General features: G+C 41.4%; 1 protein-coding gene across 1 annotated transcript in view; it reads right to left on the reverse strand.

Annotated features, from left to right (window-relative positions):
• Nucleotides 1–19,565, reverse strand: part of FHIP1A (FHF complex subunit HOOK interacting protein 1A) — a gene marked incomplete at its 5' end in the record, with an annotated part of 105,238 nt that overhangs the window by 27,377 nt on the left and 58,296 nt on the right. The window contains 2 exons of the mRNA XM_079707829.1: nucleotides 1,159–1,238; nucleotides 6,489–6,656. Of these exons, the coding sequence (XP_079563955.1) occupies nucleotides 1,159–1,238; nucleotides 6,489–6,656 (248 nt within the window). The remainder of the gene's footprint in view (nucleotides 1–1,158; nucleotides 1,239–6,488; nucleotides 6,657–19,565) is intronic.

The following is a 19,565-nucleotide window of genomic DNA, read 5'->3' on the forward strand; positions in this document are numbered from 1 at the left end:
TCCGCTGGAGAATTTGTTTAAAGCACAGCTTGCCAGGCCCCACCCACCACCAGAGTTTCTGATTCAGCACATCTGGAAGAAGGCCAAGAACGTGTGTTTCTCACGAGATCCTGGGGGATGTCTCTGCCGCTGTTCCCAAGATCGCACGTCACCACCCCCTTACTTTTCCACAGCCACTTCTGTGGGAATGCTGGGCATCCTCTTGGAATGCCAGCTCCTCAGTAATTCTGCTCACGTCATGTCTAAACCCCAGTGGGGACCAGGGGCAGCCCAGGTCTCGTCCCTCTTGTGCTGCGCTGAAGCAAGGGGTCAAAAACAGGGTCTAAGGAAGGAGAGGTGGAGGGCGTGCCCGAGGACCTGGCGGGCTCTTTCCTTTTTGCTTCCACACCACCAGACGGGAGTGAGGGAGCACAAGCCCTCACCAACTCTCTTCCTTCACAAAAGGAGATGCTTCTCTCAGGGACCCTGAGAAGCAGAGGCAGGGGCAAGGCAGGATTTGGTGTTCCTGAGTTTCCTGCCAAATGACCAAACTAATGTCGTCTTAATGGCAGTCCGCTTTGACTCCTGTCTTCAGATACCAGTCCCGTCATGAAACCTTTCCCACCTGGACGTCTGAAGGACACGCCTTTTCCGCCTTGTACACGTGTATGTCCTTTCCAGTTCGTCCCCTCCATGCCTTATTCCCTTCTGAATTGTACACAGGAAGTACTCATTAAATATTTACTGAATTTAATTGAAACATACTCACAGGTCAGACAGTGAGCACTGTACCATTTCTAAAGCAAGAGTCATAGAAATTATACATCAACAGCATTTAATATTTAGAAAAGTTGTTTTCAAAAACGAGTGCCCTAAAAATGTACTTCAGGAGAAAGACATGCAGCCACGGACCAGAAGAGCGTTCATAAAACTTCTGAAAGTTTCCAAACACTTATTCTTCCCAGGAGCACATGTCTAATATAATGCATTTGGCCCCCTAAAAACTGTTAACAGTCAAACGAAAATTAACCTTGGGAAATAATGCAGAAATTAAATTGATTTGCTCGAAGATTTTCTTTCTTAGAAGCATGGCCCTTACTTCACTTATATTACCAAAGAAAAATGTAACAGCGATAGTGTAGAGCTTTCCTTTAAAGGGAACAAAAGATGGCAACTCACCTTAGAATTAGTTGTAACATTACATCTTCACAATGTAAACCGATGAGAGTTCTAAATAATGCCAGGGACACCACACAAAGCTGGGAAGCAAGAAAAATATCTATTTCAGATATTGGAAGGACAGCTCTACCCACACAGATGGTAAATAAATCAGAATTACAAAATAAAATGACCCTTTTCTTTTCTAGCAGTCTTGATTAAGAAAAATGTAGAATTACCCTCCTAATAAAATGCCTGTGCTCATACTTCCAACTTGTAAAGATCCAGATAAATATGTCCCCCTACAACTCCCCAATACACCCACATCCCCCCCACACACACACCATCTCCTATTTATGTCATTTGTTTTCCTAGTTATTTTCAAATACGACACTGGTTATTTGCAAGACAGGGCTAACAGAAGATTGCATAGACCCCAGCCATCTCTCTCTCTCCAGAGTCCTCAGCCCTAAGCCTCAGCTCTTCTTGACTTATCTCTTGGCTTTGGGGCAAACATTCTCCTGGGTTCCATTTCCCATAGTGCTGAGGGGTGATGATATACTTTCCTAGGATGTTCATTAAAACACAAGATTTCTTGCAATCTCTGATTTCCAAAAAGGAAAGATAAACTGTCCAACAGAGAAGGTTCCCAAAGGTGCATTATAAAACCACCGTGCCTTTTGGGAGTAACTTTTTGCTGTTCCATCAGGCCACTTAAGTAATTTAGGCTCTCACTCTTTGTACAGGAGAATAAGGGCTAGCCTGTGTTCTAGGCAGGACAGGTTTACAAGCTGGTCAGTGAAGTCCGTAACGGTGTTGTAGAGAAAGAGCTGTGCTTGGCGTGCCCCAAAACATCTCTTGTGCTCAGGACAGGTCACACCTTACAGTTAGGCAGAAGCAAATACTTCATTCCGTTCCTTCCACGCCTTTGCACATGCTGTTCCTCTGCCTGGAATGCCTTCCTCTGTCTCCTCTGCAGGATAGCCCTACTTATGCTCAAAGACTGACCGTAGGCATCACCTCTCCTCTTTCCCCCAGGATTTCCACTCAACACCCCCTTTCCTCAGTCCGAGTCCTCTCTATATGTTGCCATAGTAACCTGGGCAAATCACTGTCAAGGGTGCTCAGCACCCTGTATCTGTCTTTTTATTACGGAGTCCAGGGAGTTCATTATTCTACACACAAGTATCTTTTCAGACACATGATTTGCAAAGATTTCTTCCTATTTTGTCAGTCGTCTTTTCAATTTCTTAATGGTGTCCTTTGAAACACAAAAGTTTTTACTTCTTTACAGATTTTAGATTTCTTCTGGAATCAGTTTCAGAAGTTGTGTCTTTCTAGAATTTGCCTGTTTCATCTAAGTTACCCAATATTTTGGCATGCAGCTGTTCAGAGTATTCCCTTATAATCCTATTTATTTATTAACTACACTTTTTATCAATGCATACAGATATCATTAACTATGAAGAAAAGAGAAGGCATATTTATTACAATAATCAGAATCATGGTTATTTCTGCAGGAGAGGGAGAGGGTTGTAATCAGAGAGGGCTACCGAGGGGCTTATGAGGTGTTGGCAATGTTTCATTCTCCCCTGAATGATGATGACATGGTGTTTTCTTTACAATTAAACTGTATATTTAGGCTTTATACAGTTTTGCTCTGTATGAATATTGTATCTCATTATAAACTCTGACAAGGCATCATTCCACTGGGCAGAGGCTGCAATAGTAGTTCTCAATGTCTGGTCCAAGTCTTCCCATGGGTACAATGGATATAATCCTTTTTAGTTCTATAAGGTCAACAGGAATATCCCCTTTCATTCTGGATTTTACTAATTTGACTCTTCTCACTTTTTTTCTTAGTAGTCTAAAAGTTTGTTAATTTTGTCAACTTTTTCAAAGAACCAACTTTTTTATGAGGTTTTTTGGTTGGTTTTTATTGAATGAAAGATTCTTTAAGTTCTACAGTGCTTTACAATTTTCAAAAGTTTCACACACATTGATTCCATATAATCCCATAATATCTCTTCTCCCCCCTACCCCTATATCGCCCCTCCTTCCTTCCCCCTCCCCACTGGTAACCACGTTTGTTCTCTATATCTGTGAGGCTGCTTCTTTTTTGTTTTATTCACTAGTTTGTTGTATTTTCTAGATTCCCCATACAAGTAATATTAAGACAGTATTTGTCTCTCTCTTATGACTTATTTCACTTAGCATAATGCCCTCTAAGTCCATCCAAATTTTGCAAATGGCAAAATTTCATCCCTTTTTATGGCTGACTAGTATTCCATTGAATAAATATATACCACATCTTCTTTAACCATTCATCTGTTGCTGGGTACTTTGGTTGCTTCCATACCTTGGCAAATGTAAATAATGCTGCTATGAACATTGGAGTGCATGTATCTTTTTGAATTAGTGTTTCTTTTTTTTTCAAACATATACTCAGGAGTGGAATTGCTGAGTCATATGGCAGTTCTATCTTTAGTTTTTCTGAGAAACCTCCATAGTGTTTTCCACAGTGGCTGCACCAATTTGCATTCCCATCAACAGTGTAAGAGGGTCAAAGAACCAGCTTTTGGTCTTGTTGATTTTGTATTGATTTGGTTGTTTTTCTAGTCTTCATTTCCTTAATTTCTGCTCTAATCCTTATTATTTCCTTCCTTCTGCTTGGTTTGAGTTTGCTCTTCTTTTTCCAGTGTCTTAAAGTAGAAGGTTAGGTTACTGATTTGAGATTTTTCTTCTTTTTTAACGTAGGTGTTTATAGCTATATATTTCCCTCTTGGCAGTGTTATACTGCATCCCATAAGTTTTGGTATGTTGTATCTTCATTCTCATTTATCTCAAAGTATATTCTCATTTCCCTTGTGATTTCTTCTTTGACCCATTGGTTACTTAGAAGTACTGTTTAATTTCCACATATTTGTGAATTTTCTGTCAATAAATTTTAATTTCAATCCATTGTGGCCAGGGAACATACTTGGTATAATTTCAATCGCTTTAAATTCATTAAAAGTGATTATCACATGGTCCATCTTGGACAGTGTTCATTCCATGTGCACTTGAAGAGAATGTACGTTCTGCTGCTGTTGGGTGGAGTGTTCTATAGATGTCTGCGCTAGGTCTCGTTGGTTTACAGCATTGTTCAAGTCTCCTATTTCCTTATTCATCTTCTGCCTAGTTGTTCTATCTATTATAAAAAAGTAAGGTGTTGAAATATCCCACAACTATTGTTGTATTTTCTATTTCTCCCTTAAATTCCATCAGTTTTTGCTGCATAAATTTTGGGACTCTGTTTTTAGATGTTTATATATTTATAATTGTTATATCTTTCCAAGGGGTTGACCCTTTATCATTATAAAATGTCCCTCTTTCTCTCTAGTAACATTTCTTGTTTCAAAGTCTAATCTGTGGCTTATTAGTATAGCCACTCCAGCTTTGTTTTGGTTGCTGTTTGCATAACCTGTTTTTTCTATCCGTTAACTTTCAATCTACTGTTATCTTTGAATCTAAAGTGTAACTCCAGTTGGCAGCACATAGTTGGATCTTGTTTTATCAAGTCTGAAAATCTCTGCCTTTTGATTGAATTTTTAATCTATTTACATTTAATATTATCATTATAGTTGAATTTATATCTGCCCTTTTACTTTTTGTTTTCTATATGTCTGATGTCTTTTTGTTCCTCTATTCCTGTTTTACTGTCTTCTTTTACATTAAGTGAGTATTTCCCCCACTGTAACATTTTAATTCCTTTAATGATTTTTTTACTATTTTTTTGAGTTACTAGTGGTTGCTCTAGACCTTACCATATACATCTTAATTTATCAGACTCTACTTCAGATTTATACTAAATTAATTTTAGTGAAATACAGAAATGTTACTCTTATATAGCTCTATTCCTTCTTTTTTTTTTTCTTTTTTTTTTTTACGGTACATGGGCCTCTCAGTGCTGTGGCCTCTCCCGTTGCAGAGCACAGGCTCCGGACGCGCAGGCTCAGCGGCCATGGCTCATGGGCCCAGCCGCTCCACGGCACGTGGGGTCCTCCCGGACCGGGGCACGAACCCGTGTCCCCCGCATCGGCAGGCGGACTCTCAACCACTGCGCCACCAGGGAAGCCCACTCTATTCCTTCTTACCCCCCTTTGTGCTATTACTGTTATACACATTACATCTACATATGTTACAAACAATAACACCGTTAATTATTCCTTTACCTTTTTTGCATTTTTAACGGAGTTTTTTTCTGAAGTATAGTTGATTTACAATATTATATTAGCTTCAAGTGTACAACATAGTGATTCAATATTTTTATAGATTATACTCCATTTAAAGTTATTATAAAATATTGGCTATATTCCCTGTGATGTATAATGTATCCTTGTAGCTTATTTATTTCATAAACAGTAGTTTATGCCTCTTAATCTCCTACCCCTATCTTGCCCCTCCCCGTTTCCTCTCCCCACTGGTAACCACCAGCTTGTCCTCTACATCTGTCTCTGTTTTGTTAAATTCATTCATTTGTTTTATTTCTTAGATTCCACATGTAAGTGATAACACACAATATTTGTCCTTCTCTGTCTGACTTATTTCACTCATCATAATGCCCTCTAGTTCCACCCATGCTGTTGCAAATAGTAGAATTTCATTTTCTCTATGGCTGAGTAATATTCCATTGTATATTTATACCACATCTTTATCCATTCATCTGTTGATGGACACTTAGGTTGCTTCCATATCCTCGCTATTGTAAATAATGCTGCTATGAACATTAGAATGAATGTATCTCTTTACAAATTAGTGTTTTCATTTTCTTCAAATATACCTTTGCTTTTAAAACAATAATTGCACTTAAATAGACAGCCTTTGGGGAGAGGGTTGCAAAGGATTACACCAATGGTATAGAGGATTTTCAAAGTTAATCAGAGCACCAAACTAAAGAACGACTACCTAAATTCACAACTGCCCAGACTTGCATTTCAAAACACTTATGGACAGAAATATGATCTCTAAATACCCAGACTTGATACACTTTGGTTCCCTGGCTTTACCTGAACTTAATTAAGCCCATATGTTCCCCTGTACCTTGTCTCCTCAGAAGCACATTCTGCTGGTTCTACAGAAGAAAGTGCCAACCTAGACAAATTGAGAAAAATTGTCCTATGAAAGGCAGTAACTCCCACCTCCCTGACAGAAGGGCTCTTGATAGCAAAACGAATTACCTAGTTCATCTCTTCCAAAATAGAAAAGTAATGGCTGAAAGAAAACAGAATATTCATAATTTTATTCCAAAAACAAACTCTCCTGAAATCTGTCTTGAGCTATAAATCCCCTTCCTCTGGGGCCTTCCTTACCCGAAATGGGGTGTTGATTCGGCTCGTGAGAGTATCTAGGATGTGGACGTTCTCATGCTGGTGCAACAGGATAAAACGGAGGAAGATCTCAAGTAGTGCTGGCTCAGAGATGCTACGCAGAAACAGGTCCAGATATGCAGTTGTGGTCATGACCTCCTCCACAGTCACCTGGGACCAATGACAGAGTGAGCACAGGTGAGCACCCCCTCAATGCTCTGGTACATGCCTCCTCAATGGCCCCCAGCCTCACCACAGTGACCCCATCAAGGCAAGAACACGCCTGCCACAAGAACACACTTCAGAGCTTCATCTGAAGCCCATAACCTATTCACATTCCACAAAAACTCATGCTGCTTCCGCCCTTTAATTCAGTAAGGGAAAAGCAAAGGCAGAAAGAAGCAATTCAAGTGTTCCAACAACTCTAATCACCAGATGCAGTTTGAACACCATCAAGATTTTAGTGTGTAATCACAAAGGAGAAAAAAAGATAACAGAAAGTATTTCCATGGTCAGTAAGGGATTAATTAGAAAGCTCAGTACAACTTGTTTCATTATTAGTCATTCAATAAACCTTTACTGGGACCTGCTACGTACAAGGATCTAGGAACATAAGAACATATTTTCTGTCTAGGAAGTTGGGTTATATATATGCTCTAGCAAACAAAATAATAATATAATAAATAGCAAATGAGAGGTCCAGACACAAAATGCTGCTGAACACAAGATGTTCAGATATGTTTCTGGAAAATTGTAAGCCAAATTTTTATAACTGAATAATATATATATAAGTATTAGTTATAAAGTGCTATAAGAGTTGACTGCTTATGAAGTAACTGTGACTTTTTTTAATAATACAGATTACTATTTTCTATGTGGTGTGATTTTCCCACGCAGTAAAACATTGATCTTTCAGGAAATAGAACCCTCTGAACAGTCAAGTTTTTCAAAGAGCTGAGGATTTGATCATTAAAGCATCAAAATTTTAATTTTACACATTTTTATTGGGAATATTTTAAGAGCCAATATACGTTTCTTCATCCTCCTAAAAGCAGCATAGGGGTCATCAATTGCCTTACCATCTGTAATATAGAAAGACTCAAACAGGGGTACATGACAATCACCAGGGAAACAGTTCAAAATTTCAGATTCCAACCTTATACCCTAGAAAGCTTAGAAATCTCCCCTGCCATGAGTCTAATGCACTTGATGCTAAATGAAACAGATGGTGATAATTTTTGAGTGATTACATCTTTTCTTTTCCAGTATTCCATCTTCTTTCTTCCTCCCTTTAAAAGTGTCAACTGTCACTTTATCATACTGTTACTGGGCCATTCCTTTAAAAATACATTCCTCCTCTCCTTTTCTGCCTTCAAAATCCACAAATCGGTTTAGAAAGCAGATCTCCAGACCTGCTATATAAGTGTAGATAGGCCTTGTGTGGATGCATCTGTGCAAAAAGGCTTAAATTACTTTTACGAATTTCTTGGGTCTTAGGGATGTTCTAGATAGATGAGTCCAAATAGATAAGATATTAGCAAATCAGTTCTGTCTGTTCTCTTTATTCTAGGCACGGCCCCTACAGGACCTCTGAATCCACTCTTGGACTCTATGAACAGCTCACCCGGCAGTACCGTGAGCGGCCCGAACACTGCGTCGAGCCCTTCACTCCCCAGCTCAGAGCCAATCCTGTGAGCCCTCAAACACTCAACACACCCCCGTGTCATCTGGTTAACCGTAAAGGGCTCTCCATGGCCCAAATATAGCAAAGGAAACAGGTAAGCATCAACCGCGTGGCAGATCAATTACCTCGAGAAGAGTGCTTCATGGGGGCTGCCCTCCTTCTGAAACAAGCTGCTCCTATCCTGTGTTTTCCCGTGTTCGCTAGTCCCAGGCTCACGGCACTTGTAATACTGTCCTGGGACACAAGCTGTGACTTTTTCTTTATTACTCCAGCGCAATGCAAAGAGCCTAGCGCATAGAAGGTACTTAATAAGCGTTTCCCGAACAAATGACAATCCCCAAGGACCTAGCAATTTACATTTGCCAGAGTTGAGCTTAAGTTTTTAATTCCTCCCTCTTCTCTGCATGAGATCTGAAGGCCCCAGCGAGTGGGAATATTTCTTTATAAAGACCTATAGAATAACTGATGTCACCAGTATAGCTAAGTGGGAAAGCCTTTAGGCAAAAATCTAATTCCCTAACAATCTTGATCACTAGAAAAAAACTAGCACTAATCATTCCAAAGGGGCCTTGCATGTAGTTCCTGCAATACTGTTTTTTCAACTTACCTATGGAGTGCTGCTAAGCTGACACGTCACACAGAATTCCAGGAGCTGCCTCTGCATCAGTAATGCAGCATGAGTTTTTCCCCCCTTAAGTTAGCATGACCGTAATAAGCTCAAAAGCACAGCAATAAACCCTTTAGAATCTAAGTCTCAGTCTTCGGGGCCTGGCATGAAAGAAGGGAATTAAGCATCTATTGTTTACTACCCTTAAGCTGGATAAATGGAAAGATTTTTTTTTTTTAAGAAATCCAAGCTGTCATTTATAAGCTAAGAGGATTTAAGAAAGCACTTGGAGGGGTGGCATTTACATAACATGCTATAAATATTAAAAGCCCAATTCTATTAAGCATCAAGTTGCAAAGTCTTTATAAATTGAGGTCACACTCATCTTAAACTCATACCCCAACCAAGAAAATCTGGTTCCATTCTCTATCCATCTCTTCCCTCCTCCATATTCTCAGAGCCCTTAGAAGCCTTTTTATCCCAGAAAACCTTCTCCCACCCCATTACCTTACTTCTCAGAAACTTCCTCTAATCCTCCAAATAGGTAACCTCCTTAGTGAGAAAGAGACTAGAGCCTAAGTGTGATCACTTGAAAGCTAACAATGAACCACCATGGGAAGGCGGCTCTGCTGGGCAGACTGTAAAACTCAGGTTCCCCTGACGCCCAAAGAGCAAGTACCAGCAAAACGGGAGAGCAGCCTCCTCCTCGTGGTCCAATTATGAAGGACAATCGGCCGTTGATGTAAGGAGGACCTTCTGCCTTATGGCTGACTGTCAATATTTATTGGCCTGTTCTATAAAGAACTGCAGGTAGCTACGAATTTACATAGAAATTCTACTAGAAATGGTAAATGAGGTTCTACCACATAATATGCAATAATAAAGCTTAAGAATGCTAAAGCTTAGGAATGTTCTTTCTTCTTAAAGGTAGACTGCAATGGCGGCAATGACCTCAGGAAAACTCGGTTCCCACAAACAAATAATTATCCTTGACAAGAGAGGTACAGCCATGAACCCAAACAGGATATCTGTTCAGGCACGTCCACATGCTTACTTGTCAGCCCAAGTTCTAAGTGGAGCTCTGACTCAGGTACTTAACTTTACTGCTATCCAGTCCAGTTTAGTCGATCCTTTGAAATCTCTTTCCTGGCCACCTTCTCCACCTCCACCAGCCCTTACCTGAGTCCTCCTTCATGCCAAGTGCCTTTCACCAAGCCCTTAAACTGGTGTTTTTCAAACAACAGTTTGAGACCCAAAAGTGGGTAGTAAAATCAATGTATTGGTCCACTCATGGTTTACACCAGATTCAAATGGAAAATATTAGAGTACACTGCACGTAGCATGAGTAAGTACTGTTTTGTGAAACTTCTGTATACATATTTTCTTCAAACTATATGTAATACAATTTATTATGTATGTGACTTTGTACATGTTCAATAAAAAATACACACACACGCAAATGTATGAAATAAATTTCTGGCCAAGCGTTACAGTCAAAACTATCTGAAAGCCACTGAAGTAGTACTGCAGTAACCCAACCAACTCACAGTCCTTTCTGCCTTCCTTTCCCCACCAGTTCCTTCTACTCCAGGCCATCACCCAGCACGGCCTGAACCTGGGTGAAGCGCACATAGAGCTGAGATCGGCTCTCTGAACAGCATGGCCACTAAATTTACAGCCAGTCTACTCTTTCTTATCTGAGCCTAAGAGCTTCAACAGTGCATTTTTATTTTTTAATGAAAATTTCAAGTTTCTCAGAAATGGACAAAATAGAGGTTTTGTTTTCTTTGAGAAAGGGGGTGAGTGGGAAGGGAGGAGTTGACACTGTGCATCACATTCCACTTCTACAAAGTCAAAACTCTCTCAAAAGTGAAGGCTAGAACCAAGCCCAGCCGTCATGTCCACTTAATGCACAGTGTAGGAGGGAAACTGAGCATATAGACATCTTGACCTTTCTGTAATCAGCTCCAGTTGGGCAATTCCATGTGCCTCTAAATTAGCATCAGAATCCTCGCTGTAATGGCAGGTTTATTGTGTGTCCTGAAAAATATATTTCCCACCTGCTAATTGTGTGTGTGTGTGTGTGTGTGTGTGTGTGTGTGTGATATCTAGTCACATTGGGCCAAACAGATGGGTCCTACCTTCTATCGCCCAGGGAGGTGTCAGGCAGTGGGATCAGGTGACTGCAGCACCCTCTCCAAGTTAGAAGCCACCCTTCCTTGGTTAGTCCTTTGGTATAGAGGAGAAAACTAGCCAAGCTAGGGTTCCTCTGGGTCCTCTGTGAGCCCTCAGCCCCAGCGGCTCCATCCAGAGAGCAGGAAACAAGGAGACCAGGGGTCCTCTGCCCAGGGAAAGCAGCAGCGGGGAAGGAAAGATGAGGCTGGATTGCATGAAACAGGTGTGAAGGGGTCTTTTCAGGGAACACAGGCTAAGACCCTTCCTGCTGCTGCCAGAGAAAGACAAGCTAACAGACAGGCAGGAGGCGTGTCCACCCAAGTGCTGTCAAGGGCGGCAGCTAGATGGGCTCTTCCCATGCATCTCCTTCCCTCCAAGGATACAGAACACAAGGAACATTCAGGAACAGAGGGAAGACAGTCACCCTGGTTCTCAGGGAGCGGCCCCACGGTTTCAGCCAAGTTCAGGACAGAAAACATTCAATGATTCCAAGTCTGAAAAGAGTCTGCAGTTGATGACTGAGGCTCCCTCCTGCCTGGCTCCTTCTGCTTCTCGACCTGCAGGCACTCACTGCATTGACCCCACTGCCAGAGGCAGGCAGGGGACCATGAGTGGACGTAACATCCAAAATCCATAAGTGTGGCTATTCATTCCTAAAACATCTGAGGAAGGAGGAGATTACAGTGATGGCTACAATGACTTCAGCAACATATCTTTAGGAAAAGATGTTAAAAATAAAGCCAGTCTCTGCCTCTTTCCCCCAGCATTTCCTCAGTGTATCTGTAATACGTTAAACATAATCATTAATTAAATCAATTAAATATTAATTGATGGACTAATCACCTATGATAGGGACTAATCTCCACCGAGGCGGGTGGGGGCTGGGAGCTCTTACGTATGATAAACCTCTCCCTGGAGAAGTCAACAAATTATTTCTAGAGCCTTTCTTCCTACTCTATGTGTGTATAATCTGTACCATACTACTTCATTTTAATGTAACCTATCAGAGTATAATTCAATATATGATCCGTTATATTTGAACCACATCCAATAGAATTTTGTTATTGAAATACTCCAAATATCACTAAGAAAGGTATTTCATAGCATGGCTTTCAGGTCAGAAATAACAAAGAAACTCTGGAGTAAAATATATTTTAGCTGAGAAGCAGAGATCTGAAGAGTATTCCAATGATCATTTGATCCATCCCTTTCCTGTTACTAATTGTTCCAGAAAGATTCTTCTTAGTTGCAATACAAAGAACTACAAAGACAACAAGGGAGACCGTCAAGATGGCTGAAGAGTAAGACGTGGTGATCACCTTCCTCCCCACAAATACATCAGAAATACATCTACACGTGGAACAACTCCTACAGAACACCTACTGAACGCTGGCAGAAGACCTCAGACCTCCCAAAAGGCAAGAAACTCCCCACGTACCTGGGTAGGGCAAAAGAAAAAATAAAAAACAGAGACAAAAGAATAAGGATAGGACCTGTACCAGTGGGAGGGAGCTGTGAAGGAGGAAAGGCTTCCACTCACTAGGAGCCCCTTCGCAGGCGGAGACTGTGGGTGGCGGAGGGGGAAGCTTCAGAGCCGCGGAGGAGAGCGCAGCCACAGGGGTGCGGAGGGCAAAGCGGAGAGATTCCCGCACAGAGGATCGGTGCCGACCAGCACTCACCAACCCAAGAGGCTTGTCTGCGCGGGGCTGGGAGCTGAGGCTCGGGCTTCAGTTGGAACGCAGGGAGAGGACTGGGGTTGGCGGTGTGAACACAGCCTGAAGGGGGTTAGTGTGCCACGGCTGGCCGGGAGGGAGTCCGGGGAAAAGTCTGGAGCTGCCGAAGAGGCAAGAGAGCATTGTTTCGGGGTGTGCAAGGAGAGGGGATTCAGAGCACCGCCTAAACGAGCTCCAGAGACGGGCGTGAGATGCTAAGGCTGCTGCTGCAGCCACCAAGAAGTCTGTGTGCAAGCACAGGTCACTCTCCACACCTCCCCTCCCGGGAGCCTGTGCAGCCCGCCACTGCCAGGGTCCTGTGATCCAGGGACAACTTCCCCGGGAGGACGCACGGCGCGCCTCAGGCTGTTGCAACGTCACGCCGGCCTCTGCCACCACAGGCTCCTGCATCCGTGCCCCTCCCTCCCCGCGGCCTGAGGGAGCCAGAGCCCCCGAATCAGCGGCTCCTTTAACCCCATCCTGTCTGAGCGAAGAACAGATGCCTTCAGGCGACCTACATGCAGAGGTGGGGCCAATCCAAAGCTGAACCTCAGGAGCTGTGCAAACGAAGAAGAGAAAGGGAAATCTCTCCCAGTAGCCTCAGGAGCAGCAGATTAAATCTCCACAATCAACTTGATGTACCCTGCTTCTGTGGAATACCTGAATAAACAACAAATCAGCCCAAAATTCAGGTGGTGGATTCAGGAGCTATGAAATATATATTTTTTCCTTTTTCTCGTTTTGTGAGTGTGTATGTGTATGCTTCTTTGTGTGATTTTGTCTGTATAGCTTTGTTTTTACTATTTGCCCTATGGTTCTGTCTGTTTTTTGTTTTTCTGGGTTTTTTTAGTATAGTTTTTAGCGCTTGCTCTCATTAGTGGATTTGTTTTTTGGTTTGCTTGCTCTTCTTTCTTTTTTTATTACTTTTTAATTTTTAATAATTTTTTTTAAATTATTTTATTTTATTTTTCTTTCTTTCTTTCTTTTTCTCTCCCTTTTCTTGTGAGCCGTGTGGCTGACAGGGTCTTGGTGCTCCCGCCAGGTGTCAGGCCTGAATTTCTCAGGTGGGAGAGCCGAGTTCAGGACATTGGTACACCAGACACCTCCTGGCTCCACATAATATCAAACAGCGAAAGCTCTCCCACAGATCTCCATCTCAATGCTAAGACCCAGCTCCACTCAAAGACCAGCAATCTACAGTGCTGGACACCCCACACCAAACAACTAGCAAAACAGGAACACAACCCCACCCATTAGCAGAGAGGCTGCCTAAAATCATAATAAGGCCACAGACACCCCAAAACACACCACCAGATGCAGACCTGCCCACAAGAAAGACAAGATCCAGTCTCCTCCACCAGAACACAGGCACTAGTCCCCTCCACCAGGAAGCCTACACAACCCACTGAACCAATCTTACCCACTGGGGGTGGACACCAAAAACAAGGGGAACTACAAACCTGCAGGCTGCGAAAAGGAAACCCCAAACACAGTAAGTTAAGCAAAATGAGAAGACAGAGAAACACACAGCAGATGAAGGAGCAAGGTAAAAACACACCAGACCAAACAAATGAAGAGGAAATAGGCAGTCTAACTGAAAAACAATTCCAAGTAATGACAGTAAAGATGATCCAAAATCTTGGAAACAGAATGGAGCAAATACAAGAAACATTTAACAAGGGCCTAGAAGAACTAAAGAGCAAATGAACAATGATGAACAACACAATAAATAAAATTAAAAATCCTCTAGAAGGAATCAATAGTAGAATAACTGAGGCAGAAGAACAGATAAGTGACCTGGAAGATAAAAGAGTGGAAATAACGACTGCAGAACAGAATAAAGAAAAAAGAATGAGGGCTTCCCTGGTGGCACAGTGGTTGGGAGTCCGCCTGCTGATGCAGGGGGCGTGGGTTCGTGCCCCGGTATGGGAGGATTCCGCATGCCGCGGAGCAGCTGGGCCCGTGAGCCATGGCCGCTGAGCCTGCACGTCCGGAGCCTGTGCTCTGCGACGGGAGAGGCCACAACAGTGAGAGGCCCACGTACCACAAAAAAAGAAAAAAAAAAAAAGAAAAATGAATGAAAGAATTGAGGACGGTCTCAGAGACCTCTGGGATAATATTAAATGCACCAACATTCGAATTATAGGGGTCCCAGAAGAAGAAGAGAAAAAGAAAGAGACTGAGAAAATATTTGAAGAGATTGTAGTTGAAAACTTCCCTAATATGGGAAAGGAAATAGTTAATCAAGTCCAGGAAGCACAGAGAGTTCCATAAAGGATAAATCCAAGGAGAAACACGCCAAGACACATATTAATGAAACTATCAAAAATTAAATACAAAGAAAAAATACTAAAAGCAGCAAGGGAAAACCAACAAATAAAATACAAGGGAATCCCCATAACGTTAACAGCTGATCTTTCAGCAGAAACTCTGCAAGCCAGAAGGGAGTGGCAGGACATCTTAAAGAGATGAAAGGGGAAAACCTACAACCAAGATTGCTCTACCCAGCAAGGATCACATTCAGATTAGATGGAGAAATTAAAACCTTTCCAGACAAGCAAAAGCTAAGAGAATTCTGCACCACCAAACCAGCCGTAAAACAAATGCTAAAGGAACTTCTCTAGGCAGGAAACACAAGAGAAGGAAAAGACCTACAATAACAAACCCAAAACAATTAAGAAAATGGTAATAGGAACATACATATCGATAATTACCTTAAACATGAATGGATTAAATACTCCAAACAAAAACACAGACTGGCTGAATGGATACAAAAACAAGACCCATATATATGCTGTCTACAAGAGACCCACTTCAGACCTAGGGACACATACAGACTGAAAGTGAGGGGATGGAAAAAGATATTCCATGCAAATGGAAATCAAAAGAAAGCTGGAGTAGCAATTTTCATATCAGACAAAATACACTTCAAAACAAAGACTATTACAAGAGACAAAGAAGGACACTATGTAATGGTCAAGGGATCAATCCAAGAAGAAGATATAACAATTGTAAATATTTATGCACCCAATAAAGGAGCACCTCAATACATAAGGCAAATTCTAACAGCCATAAAAGAGGAAATCAAGAGTAATACAGTCATAGTAGGGGACTTTAACACCCCACTTTTACCAACGGACAGACCATCCAAAATGAAAATAAATAAGGAAACACAAGCTTTAAATGATACATTAAAGAAGATGGATTTAATTGATATTTATAGGACATCCTATCCAAAAATGACAGAATACACTTTCTTTTCAAGTGCTCATGGAACATTCTCCAGAATAGATCATACCTTAGGTCAAAAATCAAGCCTTGGTAAATTTAAGAAAATTGAAATTGCATCAAGTATCTTTTCCAACCACAATGCTATGAGACTAGATATCAATTACAGGAAAAACATCTGTAAAAACTACAAACACATGGAGGCTAAACAATACACTACTTAATAACCAAGAGATCACTGAAGAAATCAAAGGGGAAATCAAAACACACCTAGAAACAAATGACAATGAAAACACAATGACCCAAAACCTATGGGATGGAGCAAAAGCAGTTCTAAGAGGGAAGTTTATAGCAATACAATCCTACCTCAAGAAACAAGAAACATCTCAAAAAGACAACCTAACCTTACACCTAAAGCAATTAGAGAAAGAAGAACAAAAAAACCCCAAAGTTAGCAGAAGGAAAGAAATCATAAAGATCAGATCAGAAATAAATGAAAAAGAAATGAAGGAAACAATAGCAAATCAGTAAAACTAAAAGCTGGTTCTTCGAGAAGATAAACAAAATTGATAAACCATTAGCCAGACTCATCAAGAAAAAAAGGGAGAAGACTCAAATCAACAGAATTAGAAATGAAAAAGGAGAAGTAAAAACTGACACTGCAGAAATACAAAAGATCATGAGAGATTACTATAAGCAACTCTATGCCAATAAAATGGACAACCTGGAAGAAATGGACAAATTCTTAGAAATGCACAACCTACCAAGACTGACTCAGGAAGAAATAGAAAATATGAATAGACCAATCACAAGTACTGAAATTGAAACTGTGATTAAAAATCTTCCAACAAACAAAAGCCCAGGACCAGATGGCTTCACAGGCGAATTCTATCAAACATTTAGAGAAGAGCTAACACCTATCGTTCTCAAACTCTTCCAAAATACAGCAGAGGGAGGAACACGCCCAAACTCATTCTATGAGGCCACCATCACCCTGATACCAAAACAAGAAAAAGATGTCACAAAGAAAGAAAACTACAGGCCAATATCACTGATGAACATAGATGCAAAAATCCTCAAAAAATACTAGCAAACAGAATCCAACAGCACATGAAAAGTATCATACACCATGATCAAGTGGGGTTTTTTCCAGGAATGCAAGGATTCTTCAATTTACGCAAATCAATCAACGTGATACACCATATTAACAAATTGAAGGAGAAAAACCATATGATCATCTCAATAGATGCAGAGAAAGCTTTCGACAAAATTCAACACCCATTTATGATAAAAACCCTGCAGAAAGTAGGCATAGAGGGAACTTTCCTCAACATAATAAAGGCCATATATGACAAACCCACAGCCAGCATCGTCCTCAATGGTGAAAAACTGAAGCCATTTCCACTAAGATCAGGAACAAGACAAGGTTGCCCACTCTCACCACTCTTATTCAACATAGTTTTGGAAGTTTTAGCCACAGCAATCAGAGAAGAAAAGGAAATAAAAGGAATCCAAATTGGAAAAGAAGAAGTAAAGCTGTCACTGTTTGCAGATAAACAAGACGAAAAGACAATGCCTGCCATTGTCTAATGCCTGCCACTCCCACCCCCCATTCAATCTGCCTGCTGGGTTCCATGTATTATTTGGGATGGCATTTTATACACAGACAATTTTCCTAGACACCAAAACTATAACAAAGGCAAGTTCTGATGATAAAGGACGGATTTCACTCCCAGCTTATTTTCCATGAGAGATGGAAAGCCCTCAACACAGGGAAGACTGAGAAAACACACAGGTGGCGGCCCCAGGAAATTCAATAATTCTAGGCTTTCTGGTTGTTGTTGTTGTTGTTGTTTTTGCGGTACGCGGACCTCTCACTGTTGTGGCTTCTCCCATTGTGGAGCACAGGCTCCGGACGCGCAGGCTCAGCGGCCATGGCTCACGGGCCCAGCCGCTCCACGGCATGTGGGATCTTCCCGGACCGGGGCACGAACCCGTGTCCCCTGCATCGGCAGGCGGACTCTCAACCACTGCGCCACCAGGGAAGCCCTAACTTGTATAATTTGTAAAGTAGCAAATCCAGGGGAGAAGAGCTGTCCTAGAAAAGGGAGCAGAACGAGGTATATCTAGGGTCACGTGTTTAAGGTCCCCTGTAGACTACCTGGGACCCTGCCTCTGAGTCAAAACCAGCCCGTATAGTGCAAGTCTGTGAAGCAGTAAAAGCCACACACCCCCACTGGCCCCCGCCACCCGGCAGAGTCACCACCAGGGCCACAGTTTGGAAAGCAGACGGCTCTGCCAGAGCAGAAAGTGCCTGCTGCCCATTAGATCAAGGTGCCCGTGCTGCAGGTGGACACGTCCCCACGCGAGGTCACTGTCAAGCAGGAGGTGCACTTCATTTCCCCCTCTGCCTGCTTAGCTGGGCATCCCTGTGCCGTGGACAACCTGCACAAGCCTATGCCCGGCCAGCCGGCGCTTTTTCAGTCATTACAATAACAGAAACTTCCAGCTGCCCATCAATAGAAACAAAATTTTGTTAGCATGTGAGATATGTTGAGGTTTGGAGTAGGCACTTCTAAATGTCCCCCGATACTCAGTCTCCCTTTCTTCCTTGGGAAGAAACCCTAACTTTAGAGCTAAAAAACTACATTTCCCTTCTTCCTTTGCATCTAGGTGGGGCGGCATACGTCTTGGCCAGAGAGGTGTAAACAGAATTGGTGGATATAACACGAAGAGATTATTAAAGGGAGTTTTCTGTTATCTACAGTTAAACCCTATGCAAACTGATACAGTGTCTTCTCTGAAAATAAGATGATTTGCTTTGTAAGTAAACTGCTAAAGAGATCTCATCCCCTGCATTTAGCACAGTGACTCCCATATACTGGGTACTCAAAATAGAAAAGAATGTTCTATACCAAGAGAAGACCAACTAATGTTTGCAGCACATGATAAAGCAGAAATGTAGCATCAACACTAATTTCATAACCCATTTCCAAATAATCCTTCAAAACATGAGAACTGTCTTTTTCAAACTTTTTCAAACCATGACCCATCATAAGAATTATATTTTATGTAAAATAGATAGCTAGTGGGAAGCAGCTGCATAGCACAGGGAGATCAGCTCGGTGTTTTGTGTCCACCTAGAGGGGTGGGATAGGGAGGATGGGAGGGAGACACAAGAGGGAAGAGATATGGGGATAGATGTATATGTATAGCTGATTCACTTTGTTATAAAGCAGAAACTAACACACCATTGTAAAGCAATTATACTCCAATAAAGATGTTAACAAAAAAAGAATTATATTTTACAATAATATATGATATTTACCATTACTCAACACAATGCACTCTGATATTTTCTATTTTATTGTTCTGAAGTGCTAACTGTGACCTACTCAATTGACTTTGTGACTCATTAATGTGACAAGACTCAGTGTTTAAAACTCTGTTTAATATATATATATATATTTACTTACCTGTTAAATTTTCTGTCAACTAATAAATGAATAAGAACCAACACTGAAGTGTAAGTTTTTAATTTAAAATGTAATGGAAAGAAACAGTGGTAGAAATAACCAAAACATTGTGCTTATTTTGTTTGACATTTTATACGATATTTAAATATGATCACTGAAGTCCTGGGGCCTCTACCACATAAAGCAAATATTGAATCT

Source organism: Hyperoodon ampullatus, assembly GCF_949752795.1.
Source record: "Hyperoodon ampullatus genome assembly, chromosome: 1".
NCBI lineage: Eukaryota > Metazoa > Chordata > Mammalia > Artiodactyla > Ziphiidae > Hyperoodon > Hyperoodon ampullatus.